The 18944-nt window shown below is 42.6% G+C and overlaps 1 protein-coding gene across 2 annotated transcripts in view; it reads right to left on the minus strand.

Annotated features, from left to right (window-relative positions):
- Positions 1–18944, minus strand: part of VPS53 (VPS53 subunit of GARP complex) — a 202642-nt gene that overhangs the window by 98418 nt on the left and 85280 nt on the right. For both annotated transcript variants that reach the window (XR_007499610.1, XM_049782265.1), the window contains exons 10-11: positions 18200–18342; positions 11253–11394 (exon numbers count right to left, since the gene is read on the minus strand). Coding sequence is in view for 1 of the 2 variants with exons in the window: in XM_049782265.1 (XP_049638222.1) it covers positions 11253–11394; positions 18200–18342 (285 nt within the window). In the remaining variant the exon portion in view is untranslated. The remainder of the gene's footprint in view (positions 1–11252; positions 11395–18199; positions 18343–18944) is intronic.

Raw genomic sequence — 18944 nt, forward strand, 5'->3', positions numbered from 1 at the left:
CACAAAGCCAAAACTTTGCCAAGAAATGAGCAACTTTCCAATTTTATTTATTTTTTAACTTTCCAATTTTAAAAGAACTCATTCTTTTCATTATGATGACAGTTAATTTCAAAGACATAAAAAAGAAAACTTCATGCACTAAGTTAATTTCCATTAAAGAATTCCACTAATAAGATTCCTGATACCGGGGCCAGAGAGATAGCACAGCAGCGTTTGCCTTGCAAGCAGCTGACCCAGAACCTAAGGTGGGTGGTTTGAATCCTGGCATCCCATATGGTCCCCCGTGCCTGCCAGGAGCTATTTCTGAGTAGATAGCCAGGAGTAGCCCCTGAGTGCCACCGGGTGTGACACAAAAACAAACAAACAAACAAAAAAAAGATTCCTGATACCTCCAAAACAATTAGAGCCACAGATCAGCCAAGGGTGTGATCTATTATCAGGGAGAGAGGAGCTTTAGCCAGTGTTATCCCATTTCTGGGTTTCCTTGCACCAATCCCTGATGAGACCCTAACAGGATACTTCAAATGGTCAAAGAAGAAACCAGAAATTGTTTTTGATTTGGGGGTCACATTCAAGAGTGCTAAGGAATCTGCACTCAAGGATTACTCCTGGCAGGAATTGGGGGACCACATGTAGTACCAGAGATTGAACCTGAGTCAGCAGCATACAAGACAAATGCCTTAACCTACTGTACTATCTTTCTGGCCCCAAAACTCTGAAATGTTTGATGAGTTTTTTTTTTGTTTTTGTTTTTGCCTTTTCTTGGTAGAAATCAAATGAAAGTTTAGTTATAAGCTGAAATTTCAACAATTTCGATAATTCTTATTGTTAGTCCAGTGTACATCAAAGTAGGTGATAGCATCTTGTGCGGGGCACTGGAGCATCCAGAGGGGGTAGTAACAGCCATCGGTGCAAATTGGGGAGGCAAGGCAGGAGGAAGGATGCTCTTTGTTTACTTAATGAAGGTCAAGTTCCAAGTGTGAGCAAGGCTGAGTGAGTGTGCAAGTACCACAGCCTCATACACTAGCCCTGGTGAACACCATAGCTCAAACTATGGGCAGAGTTATGAGTTAATGCAAAGGAAGGCAGCATAAGAGTATGCAAAGGCCCCAAGTTTGATTCCTAGCTTATTTGATCCCCTAAGATACAGAGTGAAGCTCTGGTGGTCCTTGAGCACTGCTGGAGTGTTTCTAGTGACTCTCTCATTGACTCAGCAGACTCACATAGGCAGGAAAGCATAATTGGGACGGATCTCAGGCCCTCTGAATACTGCTTGGGAGAACCCATGCAGATATGCAAGCACCACCATAAGGCATGTATGCAACCCTCCCACACTTCATCATTACCATCCCTATAATAACTACAATGAGTGAAAGAAAAAGGGGAGAGAATTTTTTGTTTGTTTGTTTTTGGATCACACCCAGCAGCACTCAGGGGCTACTCCTGGCTCTACACTCAGAAATCGCCCCCAGCAGGCTCGGGAGACCATATGGAATGCCGGGATTCAAACCACCGTCATTCTGCATTCAAGGCAAACACCTTACCTCCATGCTATCTCTCCGAGCCCGAGAGATTTTTTTTTTTAATGGAAATTTTTATTCTCTTACATGGCCAGCAGAATGTAAACTAGTACAGCTGCTGTGGAAAGCAGTTGGGGAGCCCCTCACAATCAAATGCATTACCAAGAGAACAGAAAACACATGTTCACACAAAAAATTATCACACCAACATATACAGCATTATAAGAACCACAAAGTGGTGGGAGCTCAATGGACATCCACTGATAAATTGATTTTTTAAAAATGCATATTCATGCAATTGAATATTACTAAACCATGAAAAGGACCAACACACAGGTACATGTCAGATAACAAAAGAACCTTGAAAACACCATGCTCAGGCCCCTGTACTTCTGAATTAGAGAGTGCAGCCATATGTATGCATGACAAACCAACTATATAGGGATTTGGGGTTGGTGGGAAGAACCTATGAGCAGGTTTTAGGAGTGCATGGGCCTGCCCCAGCTATAGGGTCTGACTCTTCAATGCTGGGTTGCTCAGGGCAGGGAAAGGTGGAGGCCCTAGGGCCACACCTGGGGGGTGGTACTAGGGCCCAGCACAAGGAAGCATCTAGTCTTGAGTTATCACTCTTAAATTGTGAGTTCTATGTGAATTTTTATTACATAAATCACATTTCAAATTAAAAATGAGGAAGACTGTAGGATAAGTCTTATCCCCCCACTCCAGGGGAGATTGGGTGCCAGGGCATACCTAAGCTTTTAGGGAGACTCAGCCCACTAGATGTATCCTCAGATTTTCCTGGTGGGTAGAACTAATTTAACCCCAATAGGGTTCCTAAAAAGGCCCGCTGTGGACACCCTTTTCCCCTGCGTGGATGGCTGAGGAATTTCCAAAGAGATGCCTGGCATTACATTTTCAGCCAGTTTGACTATCTCTCCTTTGTATATATCAGGCAAAATAATGGCTTCTATCAAATAATTTGGCTCAGAAATTCCAGCACCGAAGTTTATTTGAGAACCCCTTTTTCTGTATATAGCCAGTCCTAAAAGCAAAGACAATTTTTCTCTCTTTTTCAAATATGTCCTTTGCAGCTGCAGTTTCTGGTAATCAAGGGCATAACCAGAATGCAGATCTTGACTATTGACCCTCCTTTACAAAAAGGGAAACTCATTTTTGGGGATTTGGCTCCTCCCTTCACTTAACCTCTAAACCAATAGAGTCCAGACTAATAAAGATCAAGTTCCTAGATATTTTCTACTCCCACCTAATCCTAATTTTACATTTAAAGTAAACTTGCAAAGAGTTACATTGAGTTGTGACCTTCTCGTTTGTAACCTAGAATTTTTACAGTCACACCCATAGTTTAGATACTGTACTGTTTTACTATGCTTTGTAATTAAAATTATACTTTACCTCTGGCTAATTTTACCCTATAAATTTCCCTGCCCCCAAAATTAAACTTGTTGCACTTCTGCCAGAAACGTGTTGACCCCACATACTCTGTGTGGTTTCATTTATTTCATATTTCATATTTCTCCGTATGCAACTTCGGGCAACCCACTCTCCCTGAAGTGGATTCACCAAAATCACACTGGCACTGTAAGACAGAAGCCGCTTGGGCCTGGAGAGATAGCACAGCGGCGTTTGTCTTGCAAGCAGCCGATCCAGGACCAAAGGTGGTTGGTTCGAATCTCAGTGTCCCATATGGTCCCCCGTGCCTGCCAGGAGCTATTTCTGAGCAGACAGCCAGGAGTGACCCCTGAGCACTGCCAGGTGTGGCCCAAAAACCAAAAATAAATAAATAAATAAATAAATAAATAAATAAATAAATAAATAAATAAATAAATAAATAAATAAATAAAAAGACAGAAGCCGCTTAAAGCAATTGGGGAAATGCGTATCTGAAAGTAACACCAACGCAGCAAATAAGCCACACAAAGTTGTAGAGCTAAAACAGTTTCAGGAAAACTTCCACCAGAAGTAATCTACCAGAAGGCAAAGATACTGGCAGGCAGAAAGGTTAGCAAGCAGTTTCTCTGACCCAAGGTCTTCATGAGGAAGGGAAGGACCACCTCCACGGGTGGAGAACAGGTACAGAGGGGTAAGGAACCAATCCTGAAGTACTTCCTGTCCATAAGTAACAAACACAAGCAAAGAATTATCCTGAATAGGGTAAAAACCAGTTACTCCAAAAGAAGAGGATTGGGGAGATAGATGGCTCAAAGGAATGGAGCATATACTCTAAATGCAGGAGTACTGGGTTTAGTTCCCTGTAGAGCAGGGGTCTCAAACTCAATTTACCTGGGGGCCGCAGGAGGCAAAGTCAGGGTGAGGCAGGGCCGCATAAGGGATTTCACATAAATAAAAAAAGTCCTCAAACGTCATTATTAACAGTTTTAATTATTTCTTCTGAACATGAATAGAACATTGAGTGAAGATCATGAACAGTTCTTCTGAACATGGCATATTTTGCCTATTCCTTGCTGCCAGAGACTTGACAGTGCTTCTTCTCACAAATCTGAACCACATTTGGCTTTAGAGAGGAAGCAGTTGAGACCCTCAGTATGGCTTGAAGATGATCATCATTAAGTCTAGACCTGTACTTTGACTTATTGAAGTTCAATGTGGAGAATTACTTTTCACACAAATATGTGCTCCCAAAAAGGCACATGGTGCGCTTGAACATTTGGGAAAGCTCAGGGGAGCTGGGGGGCAATTATCTCAAAAATTGCCCAGGCATGTCTGCTTTTCCACTAATCTCCCTGAACTTGGCTTTGAGATCAGAATTGCATTGCAGATCAATGAGCTCCATTTGAAGCACAGGAGGAACATCTTGCACATCAAAGGAAAAGGGGTCCACAAAAAATTGGAAAGTGGCTCTGTGCTTTTTGAAGTCTGCAAATCTGTGATCAAATTCCTTCTCTAGCTTAAAAATAGCATCAACATATTTCTCACCACTGAATGGTATGCCTGCATCCAGAAGTTCCTTGCATGCTTGGAAATGGCAAAGGTTTGTCTGAGAGAGCTGGGATTTCCATAACACAAGTTTTGTGGAGAATGCTCTCACGTTGTCATAGGCAGCACTGATAAACTGCCCTGGGCCTTGTAACATCTTGTTTAGCACATTCAGTTTATGTGTGATGTCAGCAAGAAAAGCTAAGTCCATGAGCCATTTGTGATCACTCAACTCAGAAACAGCATTCCCATCCTTCTCCATGAAGGCTTTCACTTCTCTCAACTCAAAAAATCTTTTCAGGACATTTCCCCTGCTGAGCCAACGTTCCTCGGTGAAATAGAGCACATCTTCATATTCTGACTCCATTTCCTCTAAAAAAGCATGGAACCTCCTGTGCTTTAAGACCCTGGATCTGATTTGGTTGATGCATTTCACAACAACAGACATCAAATTGTCACACGGCAGGCATTTACTGCAAAGGGCCTGCTGATGGATAATGCAGTGAAGAGCAATGGACTTCTCTATACCCTCCTCTTCAAGTTTTTTTTTTTTGAACAAGTGCCACCAGTCCATTTTTCCTCCCTGTCATCAATGGCACTCCATCGGTTATTATTCCAACAAACCTCTTCCATGGCAAACGTGCATTCTCAATGACATCACACAGATGCCAAAATATCTCATTAGCGGTGGTCTGGCCATGCATTGGAATTATTGTGAGCAGCTCCTCTGTCAATTCAAAATTGCAATCAACACCACGGACATAAATTGTGAGCTGTGCAGTGTCTGTTATATCTGTGCCCTCATCAAGAGCAACTGAGTATGCATCAAAACATTTGGCTTTCTCACACAGTTGGTGATGTCAATTGACATGTCAGAAATGTGCTCTGCCACAGTGTTGGCAGAAAGGCTGATTTTGCTAAACTGACCTTTCTTTTCCAGACAGATAATACTTGCAGCCTGTAACATGCATTTTTTTAACAAACTCTCCTTCTGTGAATGGTTTCCCTGCCTTACCAATCATCTCACTAACCATGTAACTAGCTTCTCTTTGGTTGCTTTCTTGAAGAAATTTTGTTACCACATTAGACATGCTTTAAGACTGGCAACCCACTTGGCTCTCTCATTTCCTTGATATTTTGCACATTCCTCTGCATGTTTAGTTGAATAATGGCATTTCAAGTTGTATTCCTTGTGCACTGCAACTTTCTCTGAGCAAATAAGACATGTGGGGATGCCCCTGTGCTCAACAAAGAAATACTGCGCCTCCCACTTTTCCTGAAATTGTCTGTGCTCGTCATCAATCTTTCTCTTCACTGCAGGCTTTGATGAAGTCATGATGAAGGTATGACAAAATCTAATTCTGTAATAAACTTCTCTTCCTTCTCTCCCTTAGGCCTCCGATAATGCAAGACACAGTGGGCAGGAGATGACGTCTGTGCTAGGCGCCAAATATTCACGATTATTCACTTACCGAATATTCGCAATAAAAAAATCACATTATTAAGGGAAAAAAATCGCATTAAACATTTGCCCCCATACCAGAGCCTTTCTCCCTAGCCTGGGGAGTGCTGGGAGGCTGGGAAGGCTCCCAGCCGTCCTTGTCTTTTTCCCCTGATTCCAGGCCTTCCCTGGGTGCCAGCTCAGATGGCTAGAAGTGGGTTCAGGTGGACTCTTAGTGGTCCTCAGGCTTCCCCCTCCCTTTGTACTACAGGGGGGAGGTGCATGGGGAGGAGGGCGGGCAGACATTTGGCTTCTGGTTTCCTCCTTGATTCTGGAGACCAGCTCATGCCAGGTATAGGGTTTTTCTCCCCTAGCCTTCAGTCTTTTCCTGGGCACCGGTCTAGGTGGACTCTATAGGAGTCAACAGGCTTTCCCCCTATCTCTCCCTACAATAATGGGAATGCGCTCTGGGAGGAGGGCAGGCTGTTCTAGCACTGGTTTATGTTGGGACAGTCAGTGGAAATTTTTTCTCTTTGTTTTCATGTTGATAGTATTGTGTGCATATATTCAATATATTCATAATATCCATCTTGTATTGGGACCTTGATACTGCCCTAAAAAGCTCATTTCTAATATTTTACTGCCTCAGTCCCAACCCTTACTTCCCCCCATCCTCCCATGTAGGTGCAGCTAATGACATGAAGCTCACCACATAGAGTGATAAGTGCAGTTAAAGAAATAACTACACTGAAAACTATCACAACAATGTGAATGAATGAGGGAAAAAGAAAGCCTGTCTTGAGTACAGGTGTGGGTGGGGTGGGGATAAGTAGATTTGGTGGTGGGAATCCTGCACTGGTGAAGGGGGGTGTTCTTTACATGACTGTAATCATACAACTACAATTATATTTGTAATCATGGTGTTTAAATAAAGATAAAAAAGAAACATTTGCATACCCTGAACGAAACTGCTCGGGGTATGCGAATGTTTAATGCGATTTTTTCTTACTAATGCAATTTTTATTGCAATTATTCAGTAAGCGAATACTGCGATATTTGAAGGCCGGCCGCAAAATGTTGTACGGAGGGCTGCAAAAGGCTCGCGGGCCGCAAGTTTGAGACCCCTGTTGTACAGGCACTGCGTGGTTCCCCAATCAAATCACTGATGGATGTGTTCCCATTAGACCCACCAAAAAAGGAAATATGTCAGAGCGATAATACAGCAGGTAGGGTGCTTGCCTTGCATGTGGCAGATTCAGATTCATTCCCTGGCATACCATATATTCCTCCAAATATCACCAGGAGTGATCCCTGTGCACGGAACCTAGAGTAAGCCTAGAGCACTGCCAGAACAAAACACAAAACCAAAAAGCTTAAAAAGAGGGCTGGCCGGAGAGATAGCACAGCGGTGCTTGCCTTGCAAGCAGCCGATCTAGAACCTAAGGTGGTTGGTTCGAATCCCGGTGTCCCATATGGTCCCCGTGCCTGCCAGGAGCTATTTCTGAGCAGACAGCCAGGAGTAACCCCTGAGCACTGCCGGGTGTGGCCCAAAAACCAAAAAAAAAAAAAAAAGGGGGGGGGGGGAGCCGGGAAGGTGGCGCTAGAGGTAATGTATCTGCCTTGCAAGCGCTAGCATAGGACAGACAGCGGTTTGATCCCCCGGCGTCCCATATGGTCCCCCCAAGCCAGGGGTGATTTCTGAGTGCATAGCCAGAGTAAACCCTGAGCGTCAAACGGGTGTGGCCCAAAAACCAAAAAAAAAAAAAAAAAAAGCTTAAAAAGGAAAGACATGCTTAAAACCCTTATCTTCTCCCGAACACCCCATCAGGTTCCGAGTCGCTGGAAGACTGAGGTGTATGTAGGCTGTGTTGTTCTGTGAGTATTTCATAAGTATTGAGCCTTTTACAAACACTCTAACAGTCAAACTGTACCACTGAAATCATATCTAACTTCTGTGAATAGATGATCTAATACACTGGGCGAGTATAAATATATATTAAAATGACCCCTATAAGCCAAATCGTGAGTCTATTTAGAAAGGCAACTTGCACAGTGGCAAAGAGGAGGGGGAAATCCAGCTGCATGAAATGGAAACTTTAAAATATTTCTTTCAAAAAGACAACCTCCTCCCAAAAATCAATGAGCTAATTATAAAAACTTAATCTGACCAATTTCCACTTTCAGCTGAAGGCTGAATGTAATTTGTTCACCTTGACACTGATCATCAAATTACTAATAATGCATGTGGATACAGTTAAGTCACAGCCAGGCATTTGCTTTTAATTTAAGCCATTTTAATTTACAGACTATTTTGAATCCCTCTGAAAGGGTCAGGAGTTTAGGCAATTAGCAAAAATTATTGGCAGTTCAGTGAACACAGAAACAGTTACAGCACAGGACATCATAAACTTGTTAAGGCTCATACAGTATAAACAAAGCAAGTCCCATTCTTAAAGTTCTTCCATCCTAATTCTCCTAGGTGCATGCCAAGGTCACATGTAATTGTTTAAAGACAAGAAAGAAGAGGGGCCAGAGTAAATGGCCCAAAAACAAAAATAAGAGAGAGATTTGGGGCTGCAGAGATAGCACAACAGTAGGGTGTTTGCCTTGCATGTGGCCGACCCGGGAGGGACCTGATTCGATTCCCTGCATCCCATTTGCTCCCCCAGTCTGCCAGGGGCGATTTCTGAATACAGAGCCAGGAGGAACTCCTGAGCACTGATGGGTGTGGTCCAACAACCAATTGATCAATAAATAAATAAAGTCCTCTTTTTTTTTTTTTTTAAAGAGAGATGCTGGGGCCAGAGCGATGGTGAGAGCCATAAAGCATCTGCCTTGCGCCCGCCAGTCTAGGACAGACGGCAGTTCAATCTCCTGGCATCCCATTAGGTCCCCCAAGCCAGGAGCGATTTCAGAGGGCATAGCCAACAGTAACCCTTGAGCTTCACAGGGTACGGCCGAGAAACCAAAAGAAAAAAAAAAAGAGAGAGATGCTACAGCACACAGGACAATTATACATGGGTTAATTTGCACAAAGGCAGTCAGAAGGAACCCTCTCCAGGCTTGGCATCCCTAGTCACATTTTAAATGGTTCTTTTCTTGTGCACAAGAGAACTCAATGGGTTCAGCACATGCTTTGCAGGAGGGAGAAGCAGTTTTGATCCTGGCACACATACAGAGTCCTGAATGAAAGCATAGGGACAGGAGGCACCATGACCACTGCCAGAGAGGGGTTTCAAACATCACTCAAAAGATCAGAAGCCAGGGTCCGGAGAGATAGCACAGCGGTGTTTGCCTTGCAAGCAGCCGATTCAGGACCTAAGGTGGTTGGTTAGAATCCCAGCGTCCCATATGGTCCCCCGTGCCTGCCAGGAGCTATTTCTGAGCAGACAGCCAGGAGTAACCCCTGAGCACTGCCGGATGTGGCCCAAAAACCAAAAAAAAAAAAAAAAAAAAAAAAAAAAAAAAAGACCAGGAGCCACTAGCCCAGTCACATCACAAGGTCATACTTGGGACTTGTGCCCCCAACTCCTCAGCTATACAGTCCCTAAAAAATTCTTAACATATATATATATATATATACATATATACATATATATATATAGATATATAGATATATATATATATAGAGAGAGAGAGAGAGAGAGAATGTGTGTATGTTGAAGGGGGAGAAGAAAAAAAGAAGGGATTACTGGAAGAGGTAGCAGCAGCTGGAGGTTTCTGGTCAGTCTGACCCTTTGGCTGGTATCTTGCCTGCTCTATAACATTCTACAGAATTCACTAATTTCCTGTGATTACGCTAAAGGGCATCAAGATCCTTGGTTCATTTTGTACTTTAAGAAAATTCCCATATCCTGGGAGCAAGGTAGCACAAAAGGAGGTCAGGAGCAAAGGAGCAGGAGGTACTCAGGTTGGAGTTCCTTGCCCAGCCCATCACTTAGTTTCAGGATAGCTGAGTAAGCCACAAATAGCCAAGGATCTTGATGTCCTTTGGCATATTCACAGGAAGTTAGTGAATTCCCAGGACTAGACCTTAAGTCTCCACTGATTACTAGTGAGAGGATTTTGCTCCCATATCACACTGCTTCTATGCCGTTAACAGCAGTTTACAGAAAAGAAGCTTGACTCTCTCAGTTTTTATTTCACCTTCCCCTTGCTGCCTTTCCATACTCCCTTCTGCCTGTCACAACAAAGTATGCATTCTATGTACGCCTAAAAACACACACACACACACAGAGAAGAGTTAGACAGGATTTGTTCATTCAAAGAGCTTAAAATCTGTTGTGCTAGGAATGATACAAAGGAAAATTTGCTTTCTATACATGATGAATTAGCAAGAATACCCCCCAAAAAAGGATTCAACCTGAACTTGGATGCATGTAAATTAAATTTAATCAACACCACCACCTTTCCTGTGGAGGCAGAGCACCCTCAGATCTTTCCATCTTCAGCCTCCCTGATATGCAGATCTAAAGATCTGACACTGAGGGTTATAGAGACACTCTCCGGACTTGCTTACCAGGGGTTCAACGAAAATAAATCCTGAAGTAAAAAAAATTCCTCCAAATTATTTTGTTTTGTGTTTTCAGGCCACATGTGACTATGCTCAGGGTTCATTCCTGGCATGTTCAGGGGACCAACTGTGGTTCCGTGTCATACCTGCTATACTACCATTCTGGCCTACATCCCAATAATCATGAACAAAACTCAGTAGTTGATAAAAGAATAGATGTCTCTAAAAGGAAAGAAGGAACAGAGAAAAAGAAGGAAAAGAAAAAGTGTCTGCTATAGAGGCAGGCAGGAGGGAAACTTAAGACACTGGTGGTGGGAAATGCGAAGAGCTGGGTGTTGGAACAATGACTGACTGAAACTCAACTATCAACAACTTTGTAACAGTGTATCTCATGTGATTCAATTTAAACATTTTTAAAAAATGAATAAGGTATCTGTGACTAAATGAGTAAGACCTCTGTAATGTACTAATCTGTCCAACGAGACCAACACTTTGTTCTTGTTTTTGGTGCTCAGGACTTATTCTTGGATCTGTGCTCACGAATCACCTGTGGCAATGTTTAGAGAACCAAATGTGATGCTGGGGATTTAAACTAGGCCTTATCCTTTGTACAATTTCTTTGGCCTAAGACCCCATACTTCTAATAAAATAATGATAGAGCACCCTAAATATATGAAGTACTGCATTAAAAAGAACAGACAACAGGAATTCTCTAGTATCACTATTCACAAGACTTCAATACTGATGGGAAGAACAACCACACTGTGAGAATGGAGTGAAGCCCAACCCTGTCTAGTTCCAATCTCCCTTAGGTAGTTCTTACCAGTGTTCCATCAGTCAGGGTGCAGCCTGAGAAGCTTTTTGCAAGAAATCCCTCAAAGTTTGTTGTTCTCTGAATCGCAAAAAGAAGCAATTTCACTTCTATTTCCTTAGCCCGGGCACGCATAATCTTGGCAAGCTCTGTCCTTCAAAACAGAGATAAGAATACTGTCAAACAAACTGTTTAAGAACGAACAAAGTAAATCACTTTTTAAAAAAGAATGTAAGCATTTTAAATCCTGATGTATGCTTCCTATTTAAGTTTAATGCTTGGGAAATAAGATACACTTTATAAATAAGACTTTAGGCTGAGTTACCCACTAGTCCAAAATAGGGGACCCCAAATCCACACTCTGCCATGAGATGGGCCCCAAAACACTGTCAGGGGTAACCCTGAAGGCTTGTTTGTTATTTACTTGAAATAATTTGCCAACTTGTATGCCAATTACTTGCCATAATATTTAGATATTTAAAAATTTAAATAGGGGCCAGTGTGGTAGTGCTAGAGGTAAGGTGTTTGCCTTGCCAGTGCTAGCCTAGGACGGACCACGGTTCGATCCCCCGGCATCCCATATGGTCTCCAAGCCAGAACCTCAAACCTGCAGAGCATGTTCTCTTCCCACCTGGGCCACAACGCCAATTCCAACAAATTGTGAATAATACCTAGAAATCACTTACTACGTGCACTTTATTGGAGTTAAGAGGCAGAGTATAAGCCTCACATGCAAAAGGTATTGGATTCCATCTCTAATAACCAAAAGAGCTTATAGTTTCTATCATTTCATAAATCATTAACTACTGAATTCTACAGTAACCCCTCTTACAAATACCACAGATGATCTCACTCATCTATGATTTACAGAGAAACAAAGTCAGAAAATAGATAGTATTGAACAATGACAAACCTTTGACCTGGGATTACACAGTAAAAGGTGAGAGAAATGGGGAGGAAGAAAAAGAAGAGGGGGATTAGAAGTGGTATAGGGACGATGGAGGTCTATGGGCATTTGGTGATGGTGAAGTCACAGTAACTATACAAAAACTATAAAACTATATAAAAATCATATATATAAAACTATACAAAAACTATAAATGTATATAACTATAGAACAAAACTATAAATGTTAACACTATTGTGGGGCCAGAGAGATAGCATGGCTGTAGGGTATTTGCCTTGCACGTGGTCAACCCAGGACAGACCCAGGTTTGAGTCCTGGCATCCCATATGGTCCCCGGAGCCAATCAGGAGTGATTTTTTTTTTTTTTTGGTTTTTGGGCCACACTCATTTGACACTCAGGGGTTACTCCTGGCTATGGACTCAGAAATTGCCCCTGGCTTGGGGGGACCATATGGGTCGCCGGGGGATCGAACCGTGGTCCATCCAACGCTAGCGCTTGCAAGGCAGACACCTTACCTCTAGCGCCACCTTCCCGACCCCAGGAGTGATTTCTGAGCAGAGTCAGAAGTAACCCGAGCGCTAAGGGGTATGGCGCCAAAATAAATAAACAAAAACACACTATTGTACCATGTTATCAAAATTACAATAAAATACAAATGAGTTGGGGTATGTGTGTTAGGGCAACACTTGGCAATACTCAGGGGTTACTCCTGGCTGTACACTCAGGAATTATAGTAAAAAACATCTCTTGAGTGTTTGAGGGAACATATTGGGATGCTGAGGATTGGAACGAAATTGGCCAAGTGCAAAGCAAGTGCTGTACAATCGCTGAAACCAATAATATAGAAACTCTTTTTTTGGTTTTTGGGCCACACCCAGTGACACAGGGGTTACTCCGGCTATTCGCTCAGAAATCCTCCTGGGTTGGGGGACCATATGGGATGCTGGGGGATCAAACTGTGGTCTGTACTAGGCTAGCGCCGCTTGCGCTATGGCTCCAGCCCTTAAAAAATTTTTTCTGAGTGCAGAGCCAGGAGTAACCCCTGAGGGGCAGGCCACCAGGTGTGGCCCAAAAGCAAACAAACAAAAGATTCTACCTATAACTTAAAACTTGTAAAAGCAAACAAAAATAAAACAAAACATACTCTCTTTTCTTGCAAGTTCCATAACTATTTCTTCCCCCAGACAGCAGAGATTCTGGTAACACAGATAAGAGATCAGAATTCCCTAGTGATAGGCCGGAGAGATAGCATGGAGGTAGGGCGTTTGCCTTACATCCAGAAGATGGGGGTTCAAACCCAGCATCCCCTATAGACCCCAGTGCCTGCCAGGGGCGGTTTCTGAGCCCAGAGCCAGGAGTAACCGCTGAGCACTGCCAGGTATTACCTAAAAAAGAAAAAAAAAAAAAGAATTCCCTAGTGATAAGTGACATGTTTATGCTCAGGTGGTACCTGCCCCTGTAGCATGTTGTCATTCACTCTGGGGCTTGGTTTCAGGCTGTTGTTCAGGAACAGCAACTTGAATTCTTTTTTTTTTTTTTTTTTTTTGGTTTTTGGGCCACACCCTGTGACGCTCAGGGGTTACTCCTGGCTATGCGCTCAGAAGTTGCTCCTGGCTTCTTGGGGGACCATATGGGATGCCAGGGGATTGAACCGCGGTCCGTCCTAGGCTAGCGCAGGCAAGGCAGGCACCTTACCTCCAGCGCCACCGCCCGGCCCCAAATTCTTAATAAGTATTGCATAATGATCACTTTCCCACACAAATCAAAGACCAAATCAAACCAAGCCTCTGAGTTTATTTAAAATTATTTATCTGTAGGATGTCAGCCAAAATTCCAACAATGAGAACTTGGCGGCAACACTGCCATTCACCAATGCAACAATTGCAGTTTGCTGGCCTAAGCACCCATCCAGTCCCCTGCAGATTTTATTTTTCATAAATTGAATCTGTGAATCATTGAACTGTACGCTAAAGTAAAGTAGTTATCAGTTTCTCAAGGAAATCTCACTCTTTCTTGGCTAATCAGGACTTGGAGAGTGATGACAACAACTGACCTTGACTCAATACTAAAAGGTTATCTAAATTTGTGGTAGCAAGTGTGACTCTTAAAACAATAGTCACCAAGAAGAAATCACAACACCCACAGTGAGCCCTAGTGTAAATATGGTCTTAATGAGGTGTACGTGAAGGGTCACTGACTGCAGCCAAAGTCTCAGTCTGTTGGGGGATGTTGATAATGAAGGAGGCTATGCACAAGGCAGAGATGTATGGGAAATCTCTGGATCTTCCTCTTAACTTTCCTGTGAACCTAAAAGGGCTCTAAAAACTAAAGCCTATTAAAAGAAAACAAACCACACACCCAAGGCTATAGAGACAAACAGGTACTAAAGTATGTGTCTCGCAAGCGGCAGACCCCAATTTTATCCCCAGCAAGAAATGGTACCCAGATCATCTCCTGGTCCAGGCCTGGAGGTCTCCTGATCTTCATATAGATAAAATTTGGTTTGCAGGGTCTTGAGTACTGCCAGGGTGGCCTAGATAATCCCTGGTACCAAAAGGCTTGCCCTCTAATGAAGGTCTAGTTCTGGTTGGCTGAGAACTGCTGGGAGGGGCCACCTAACCCTCTAGGCACTGAAGAATGGGAGACCCAAAAAGAAGAAATAAAAAAATTCATCAACCAGGAGCCGGCGAGATAGCACAGCAGTAGGACATTTGCCTTGCATACAGAAGGATGGTGGTTCAAATCCCGGCATCCTGCTGGATGTGATTTCTTTTTTTTTTGGTTTTTGGGCCACAACCAGCGTTGCTCAGGGGTTACTCTTGGCTGTCTGCTCAGAAATAGCTCCTGGCAGGCATGGGGAACCATATGGGACACCGGGATTCGAACCAACCACCTTTGGTCCTGGATCGGCTGCTTGCAAGGCAAACACCACTGTGCTATCTCTCCGGGCTCTGGATGTGATTTCTGAGCACAGAGCCAGGAGTAGTCCTTGAGTGCTGCCGGCTGTGAACCCCCCCCCCCCAAAAAAAAATCATCAACCAGTATCTGTTTGCTTGTTTTTGTTTTGTTTTGGCTATACCTAAGTGTGCTCAGGGATTACTCTTGGCTCTGAGCCCAGGAATCATACCTGGCTATGCTCAGGGAACCATATGGGATGCAGAGGATCAAATTCAGATTGGCAGCATGCAAGGCATGCTACTCATTGTACTACTGCTCTGGCCCCCCATTGGCCATTATCTCTTAAGACATTGTTTTCCTCTCACCCCAAAATGTACTTCAGCTTTCAATTTAACTGGAAGCTATGAAATTTTTTTTTTTTTTGGCTTTTAGGCCACACCCAGTGGTGCTCAGGGATTACTCTTGGCTTTGGGCTCAGAAATTGCTACTAGCTTGAGAGACCATATGGGATGCCAGGGGATTGAACCGCGTTCCATCCTAGGCTAGCATGCACAAGGCAGATGATTTACATCTTGCGCCACTGCTCAGGCCCTTAAGCTATGATTTTTTTTTTTTTTTTGGTTTTTGGGCCACACCCGTTTGACGCTCAGGGGTTACTCCTAGCTATGCGCTCAGAAATCACCCCTGGCTTGGGGGAACCATATGGGACACCGGGGGATCGAACCACGGTCCATCCGCTTGCAAGGCAGACACCTAACCTGTAGCGCCACCTTCCCGGCCCCAGCTATGATTTTTTTTTAAGAAAAAAGATTCTGGGATAGAGAAATAGCTCAAGGAACTGGAGCACATGCTGAACATGCAGGAGGCCTGGGTTTGAATCCCAGTATGAAATGGTCCCCAGAGCACTGCCAGGAAGGACCCTCAAGCACTGAGCTAAGAGTGGTCCTAAAGTACCACTGGTGATGACCTCCCAAAACTAGTAGACAGAAATATTCTTATATCTAGCAACAATATAAAAAGTTTTAACTAATATCAGATACTGTAGCATTAGGAAACATTAAATACTTAGAAATAAGTCTGTCAAAAACTTCTAAGTCTTCCATACACAAAATGATACAATAGTAAGAGCATTAAGAATTTTTGTTTTTGTTTTTTTATTTTTGTTTTGTGCCCACAGTTTTCAGGTGTTCAGGGCTGACTTCTGGCATTGTGCTTAGGGATCAATCCTGGGGGGTGGGTTGGGGGATCATATAGTGTCCCGGGAATGAACCTGAGTTGGTCACAAGTAAGGTAAACATCCCAAATTGCTATTGCTCCAACCCCACATTAAAGACTTTTTTGTGTGTGTGGTTTTTTTTGGGGGGGGTCACAGCCGGCTGCACTCAGGGGTTAATCCTGGCTCTGTGCTCAGTGGCTCAGGGACCATATGCGATGCCGGGATTCAAACCACCGTCCTTCTGCATGCAAGGCAAACGCCTTACCTCCATGTTACCATGCTCTCTCTCTCTCTCTCTCTCTGGCCCCACCTTATTTTACCTAAAACAAAGATTATGCCTGGTTCCTTTGTATATTTGTTTACAATTTGGATTTACCCCAAAACAGAGATTGTCTTACTTTTAAGCCTGGGTGAAACTGGCTCAGGACAACCTGAGCTATCTGTCCCAGGGGTGGTCTCTGTATACAAAACAACAACAACAACAATAACAACAAACACTGCAGTTCAGGAAGGCAGTTTGCCCTGCATATGAGATAGAAGACTGTCAAACTACACATCTTTCACCCTCAGCTCAATTTGAATTATTTCATGTGCAAGCCTCATTCAGACTCACCTGGGGTTTGAGATACAGCGCATGGGATGATTTTACAGTTAAAGACTCAATGTTCATAAGATATAACTTGTTCCAAAATTAATCTGTAGATACAGTAATTTTTTTTCTTTTTGGGCCACACCTGGTGATGCTCAACGGTTACTCCTGGCTATGCACTCAGAAATTGCTCCTGGCTTGGGGAACCATATGGGACACGAGGGGATCGAACCTTGATCAGGTTAGCACTTGTAAGGCAAATGCCCTACCACTTGAAGCACTGCTCCGGCCCTACAGTACAATTCTGATTTAAATTCCAACAAAGATAGGGTGGCAAGGATGTGTGTGTACACATGTGTGTCAGTATGTGCTTGAGTGTCAGTATGTGTATATGTATGTTTCTGTAAGTTAATAGTGATGCTAAAAGCTCAATAGGGAGCCCCAAACTACAAATATAGCCCAAAGGTGATATCCATTAATCACTCTAAAGGACTCAATTATGCTTACACATGAATATTTTCTACAATTTGGACTATGAGAAAAATACAAAAAACAAAAACACACACACAAGTAAAAATCTGGATTCTAGTTTTAACATAGATACAATGACTAAACTTACAGTAATAATCACTCTAAAGGACTCAATTATGCTTACACATGAATATTTTCTACAATTTGGACTATGAGAAAAATACAAAAAACACAAACACACACACAAGTAAAAATCTGGATTCTAGTTTTAACATAGATACAATGACTAAACTTACAGTAATAAATATAAACAATATGAGTGAGAAAAGGTCCTTAAAATGTTAACTAAACATTCAGATGTCAATATTATTAATGATCCAAAGATTATAAAACTTGATTAGGGATGGGAAACTTTTACAATAAATATTTCCTGAGTGTTACTAAGTGACTGAAGTAGCTACTCCTCCTATGGAACTACGTAACTAGTGAATCAGAAAAGCACATAATGATGGATTTATACACTGCACACTGATAAATGAGACACAGGTATGGGAATGATGAAGCGTTTTTATGGGGCAATGAATCACAGGAAAATATTACTTGATGAGTCTTCAGTTGTTAATGAGAAGACAGATTGTTCAGAGCAAAAGTGAGGCCAAAGGAAAGTTCTGGGGTCAAAGGTGAGAGCAAGAAAGCAAGAAAGGGTGTGATAATTGGATCTCAGGAGGGTGGAATCAAGCAGTTTTACTAGATCAGGAAGTGGTATACAATTCATAAGATATGGAAGGAAACCTTTGAGAAACTAGGGAAGTGATTTAAATCTACTCATTTCAATTGATTTCAATTAACATCACAAGTATAGAGAAACAGAATTTACCTTGTAACATGGCAAAATTCTACTGCAATCCTCTCGGTCATGTACCACTCACATGGAAACATTCGGCCATATTTTTCTTCATAGTCCACAAGCTGGCGTTTAATCCAAGCATACCGTCTGTCTATTTTATCCAGCCAAGCAACCTTAGGCAGGAAAAATGCACTTTAAAGCTTAGAAATAGTATTGGCAGGTGAGGGAAACAAGCAAAAAAAAAAAAAAAAGGAGCTGGAGCAAAAGCATAGTGGGTAGGGCACTTGCCTTGCATGAGGCTGACCTGGTTTGGATCCCTGGCATCCCATGTGGTCCCCTGAGCCTGCCAAGAGTAATTTCTGAATGCAGGGCCAGCAGTAACCCCTGAGTGCTTTAGAAAATGGCCAAAAAAAAAAAAAAAAAATCCACAAAAATAACAAAAACTAAAAGTAATAAACTAGTAAATATATGATGAATAGTTCTCTTTGTCACAGTTTTCACAAGTCTAGGCTACATTTTATTTCCCTTAAAAACTTGATCCAGAGGTCCTGAACCTGCTTTCCAGGGACCCTAAGTTTTCTGAAAGTATGCAAAGTTTTATGCACTAATGCATTCTTCTGGGGGAGAAGAGCTATAGTTTTCATTAATTTCTTCAAAGGGCCAGTGACTCCACCCTCATAGAACCACAGAACTGTACAGTCAGCCTTGAAAATACAAAGCTCAATAATACTTTCATTACTTTAAGACAGTAATACTACTTTAAAATATTGGGGCC

Source organism: Suncus etruscus, chromosome 1 (assembly GCF_024139225.1).
Source record: "Suncus etruscus isolate mSunEtr1 chromosome 1, mSunEtr1.pri.cur, whole genome shotgun sequence".
NCBI lineage: Eukaryota > Metazoa > Chordata > Mammalia > Eulipotyphla > Soricidae > Suncus > Suncus etruscus.